Genomic DNA, 3,198 nt, shown 5'->3' with positions numbered 1-3,198 from the left:
TTTCAGTCAATGAGAATTGTGAATCGGATGTGCAGATGAGATGTGCTGCGTACTGTTTCCTTGTGACACAAAGGAGTGGTGATGCAAGTTCGAGTGTTTGTGGATGCGATGGTGTTCACACGTGGATTGAAGAGGCAGTGAGCAAATGCGATGATGCATTTGAGTGTGTGGTTGTGCTGGACCAATGTGCACAATGGAATCGTTGCTTGTGCACATGGACCACCACAAATAACACACTCAATTCAGACTACATACATTCAAACATGCATTGCTTCCTCAAAGTCAACACGGTTTGCATTATCATTTCGAACATTGAGTTGAATGTCGAGTGGTGAATTCGTTCAACACAGTAAATTTCTTCCTTCACACATATCTCTCTTCGAATATCTTTGGAATATTTTGGAGTGAAATTTGCTTTTCTCATTATATTGTGCATGATGACTGATGTGACAGGAATGAGGTTTATGTGGATATCGTCTGAGTCAATGAGAATTGTGAATCGGATGTGCAGATGAGATGTGCTGCGTACTTGTTCATTGTGACACAAATGAGTAGTGATGCCAGTTCGAGTGTTTGTGGATGCGATGGTGTTCACACGTGGATTGAATAAGGGATGAACAAATGCGATGATGCTTTTGAGTGTGTGGTTGTGCTGGACCAATGTGCACATGGACCACCACAAATAACACACTCAATTCAGACTACATACATTCAAACATGCATTGCTTCCTAATCACCAACACACATTGCATTATCATTTCGAACATTGAGTTGAATGTCGAGTGGTGAATTCGTTCAACACAGTAAAATTCTTCCTTCACACATATCTCTGATCGATTGTCTTCGGAATATTTTGGAGTGAAATTTGGTTTTCTCATTATATTGTGCATGATGACTGATGTGACAGGAATGAGGTTTATGTGGATATCGTCTGAGTCAATGAGAATTGTGAATCGGATGTGCAGATGAGATGTGCTGCGTACTTGTTCCTTGTGACACAAAGGAGTGTTGATGCCAGTTCGAGTGTTTGTGGATGCGATGGTGTTCACACGTGGATTGAAGAGGAAGTGAGCAAATGTGATGATGCATTTGAGTGTGTGGTTGTGCTGGACCAATGTGCATAATGGAATCGTTGCTTGTGCACATGGACCACCAAAATTAACACACTCAATTCATACTACATATATTCAAACATGCATTGCTTCCTAATCACCAACACAGATTGCATTATCATTTCGAACATTGAGTTGAATGTCGAGTGGTGAATTCGTTCAACACAGTAAAATTCTTCCTTCACACATATCTCTGATCGATTGTCTTCGGAAATCTTTGTAATGAAATTTGGTTTTCTCATTATATTGTGCATGATGACTGATGTGACAGGAATGAGGTTTATGTGGATATCGTCTGAGTCAATGAGAATTGTGAATCGGATGTGCAGATGAGATGTGCTGCGTACTTGTTCCTTGTGACACAAAGGAGTGGTGATGCCAGTTCGAGTGTTTGTGGATGCGATGGTGTTCACACGTGGATTGAATAAGCGATGAACAAATGCGATGATGCTTTTGAGTGTGTGGTTGTGCTGGACCAATGTGCATAATGAAATACTTGCTTGTGCACATGGACCACCAAAATTAACACACTCAATTCATACTACATATATTCAAACATGCATTGCTTCCTCAAAGTCAACACGGTTTGCATTATTCTTTCGAACATTGAGTTGAATGTCGAGTGGTGAATTCGTTCAACGCAGTAAATTTCTTCCTTCACACATATCTCTCATCGATTGTCTTCAGAATATTTTGGAGTGAAATTTGCTTTTCTCATTATATTGTGCATTATGACTGATGTGACAGGAATGAGGTTTATGTGGATATCGTCTGAGTCAATGAGAATTGTGAATCGGATGTGCAGATGAGATGTGCTGCGTACTTGTTCCTTGTGACACAAAGGAGTGGTGATGCCAGTTCGAGTGTTTGTGGATGCGATGGTGTTCACACGTGGATTGAATAGGCAGTGAGCAAATGCAATGATGCATTTGAGTGTGTGGTTGTGCTGGACCAATGTGCACAATGGAATCGTTGCTTGTGCACATGGACCACCACAAATAACACACTCAATTCAGACTACATACATTCAAACATGCATTGCTTCCTCAACGTCAACACGGTTTGCATTATCATTTCGAACATTGAGTTGAATGTCGAATGGTGAATTTATTCAATAATATATACTTCTTCCTTCACACATATCTCACATCAAATATGTTTTTTCGATTTGATAGTGATGTTCTCGTTTCTCATGGTTATGTGCGTGATGACTGATGTGACAGGAATGAGGTTTTTGTGGATATCGACTGTGACAATGAGAATTGTGAATCGGATGTGCAGATGAGATGTGCTGCGTACTTGTTCATTGTGACACAAATGAGTAGTGATGCCAGTTCGGGTGTTTGTGGATGCAATGCCGTTCACACGTGGAATGAAGAGGCAGTGAGCAAATGTGATGATAGATTTGAGTGTGTGGTTGTGCTGGACCAATGTGCACATGGACCACCACAAATAACACACTCAATTCAGACTACATACATTCAAACATGCATTGCTTCCTAATCACCAACACACATTGCATTATCATTTCGAACATTGAGTTGAATGTCGAGTGGTGAATTCGTTCAACACAGTAAAATTCTTCCTTCACACATATCTCTGATCGATTGTCTTCGGAATATTTTGGAGTGAAATTTGCTTTTCTCATTATATTGTGCATGATGACTGATGTGACAGGAATGAGGTTTATGTGTAAATCGTTTCAGTCAATGAGAATTGTGAATCGGATGTGCAGATGAGGGGTGCTGCGTACTTGTTCCTTGTGACACAAAGGAGTGGTGATGCCAGTTCGAGTGTTTGTGGATGCGATGGTGTTCACACGTGGATTGAAGAGGCAGTGAGCAAATGCGATGATGCATTTGAGTGTGTGGTTGTGCTGGACCAATGTGCATAATGAAATACTTGCTTGTGCACATGGACCACCAAAATTAACACACTCAATTCATACTACATATATTCAAACATGCATTGCTTCCTAATCACCAACACAGATTGCATTATCATTTCGAACATTGAGTTGAATGTCGATCGGTGAATTTATTCAATAACATATACTTCTTCCTTCACACATATCTCCTGTCAAATA

At 40.3% G+C, this 3,198-nt stretch overlaps 1 protein-coding gene across 1 annotated transcript; it reads left to right on the top strand.

The window, feature by feature from the left end:
• Positions 1–2,393: 2,393 nt before the first annotated feature.
• On the top strand, positions 2,394–2,615 carry Smp_183180 (hypothetical protein; the record flags this gene model as incomplete). Its single annotated transcript, XM_018792090.1, has 1 exon — positions 2,394–2,615. One exon carries the CDS (start codon positions 2,394–2,396, stop codon positions 2,613–2,615), a length of 222 nt encoding a protein of 73 aa, XP_018644051.1.
• Between the last annotated feature and the right edge of the window lie 583 nt (positions 2,616–3,198).

Source organism: Schistosoma mansoni (genome assembly GCF_000237925.1).
Source record: "Schistosoma mansoni, WGS project CABG00000000 data, supercontig 1154, strain Puerto Rico, whole genome shotgun sequence".
NCBI classification, from domain to species: domain Eukaryota; kingdom Metazoa; phylum Platyhelminthes; class Trematoda; order Strigeidida; family Schistosomatidae; genus Schistosoma; species Schistosoma mansoni.
The sequence above is the reverse complement of the archived record's forward strand: the minus strand, read 5'-3'. Positions and strand labels throughout refer to the sequence as shown.